Raw genomic sequence first — 1,476 nt, 5'->3', positions numbered from 1 at the left:
CCAGCAGGTCGAGGCTGCAGTGGCCAGGAGCGGTCACTGCACTCCAGTCTGGGCAAGAGTGAAACTCCAACTCAAAAACAAACAAACAAAAAAACAGAAGCTTAAAGAGTTTACATTGCCTGAGACCAGAGTTAGACAATGGCGGGCTGACTTTGGAGTCTGTGCCTTTAATCCGTGTTCTTTTTTTGTTTTGTTTTGTTTTGGTTTTTTCGAGTTGGAGTCTCACTCTGTCACCCAGACTGGAGTGCAGTAGCCGCTCCCGGCCACTGCAGCCTCGACCGGCTGGGCTCCAGCAATCCTTTTGTCTCTGCCTTCCAAGTAGCTAGAACTACAGGCGTGCTACCACGCCCAGCTAATTTTTGATTTTGTTGTAGAGATGAGGTCTCACCAAGTTGCCCAGGTGGGTCTCAAACCCGCAGGCTCAGGCAATCCATAATCTGTATTCTTTTGAAAAAGAATTGAAGAGGACTAATTCTCTTACTATAGAACATCATTGCCAGTGCACCGAGTGATATTGTATAGTATCAAAACCATCTCCCAAAGGTCTCACACTTGGAACACAGAGCACCTCAGTTCGAAAAACTGAGCTCCAGTTTTGACAATGTGAAACCCAGGGGGACCCCAGCCCTTACGCAGCAGGTCCCTGGGGCTTTTCTCCTGCAAGATGCCCCCATGTCTCTGTGTTTGTCATTGCTTTTGTAACTCAGCCAATATCAGTGGCAACTTAAAACACAATTGCATATAAGAATAACCCATCTTCAGGGTACGCTTTAAATTTCCATCTTTTTTCCCTTTCTTTTTACTTATTTATTTATTTGAGACAGGATCTTGCTCTGTCACCCGTGCTGGAGTGCAGTGGTGCAATCATAGCTCACTGCAGCCTCAGACTTCTGGGCTCAAGGGATCCTCCCCCCTCAGCCTCCTGAGTAGCTGGGACGACAGGCATGTGCCACCACGTCCGGCTAATGTTTTAAAATTTTATTTGCTTGTCTGTTTGCTTATTCATTTATCTATCAGCGACGGGATCTCCCTGTGTTGCCCAGGCTGGTCTTGAACCCTCGGCCTCAAGCAACCCTCCCGCCTCGGCCTCCCACTATCAGTATCCTTCCTCGGGGGCCTCTCTCTGTCCGCTAAAGCCGGGCATCAGGATGTGACCTAAAGCCTCTCGTTGCCCCTAGGTGTATCAAATCATCGTCGTGCAGACGGGGAGCTTCGACAGCGACAAGGCCGTCCTGGAACGGCGCTATTCCGACTTCGAGAGGCTCCAGAAGGCCCTGCTCCAGACCTTCGGGGAGGAGCTGGAGGACGTGGCGTTCCCGGGGAAGCGCCTGGTGGGGAACTTCTCGGCCGAGCTGATCGGCGCGCGCCGCCGGGCCCTGCAGGACTACCTGGGACTGCTCTACGCCATCCGCGGCGTGCGGCGCTCGCGCGAGCTCCTCGACTTCCTCACGCGGCCCGAGCTGCGCGAGGCCTTCG

At 52.6% G+C, this 1,476-nt stretch overlaps 1 protein-coding gene across 1 annotated transcript in view; it reads left to right on the top strand.

The window, feature by feature from the left end:
• SNX20 (sorting nexin 20) overlaps nucleotides 1–1,476 on the top strand; it is a 9,401-nt gene that overhangs the window by 2,577 nt on the left and 5,348 nt on the right. Inside the window, exon 3 of the mRNA XM_021711809.1 lies at nucleotides 1,179–1,469. Coding sequence (XP_021567484.1) covers nucleotides 1,179–1,469 — 291 coding nt within the window. The remainder of the gene's footprint in view (nucleotides 1–1,178; nucleotides 1,470–1,476) is intronic.

Source organism: Carlito syrichta, unplaced genomic scaffold, assembly GCF_000164805.1.
Source record: "Carlito syrichta isolate Samal-C Ts95f unplaced genomic scaffold, Tarsius_syrichta-2.0.1 Scaffold302608, whole genome shotgun sequence".
Taxonomy (NCBI): domain Eukaryota; kingdom Metazoa; phylum Chordata; class Mammalia; order Primates; family Tarsiidae; genus Carlito; species Carlito syrichta.
The sequence above is the reverse complement of the archived record's forward strand: the minus strand, read 5'-3'. Positions and strand labels throughout refer to the sequence as shown.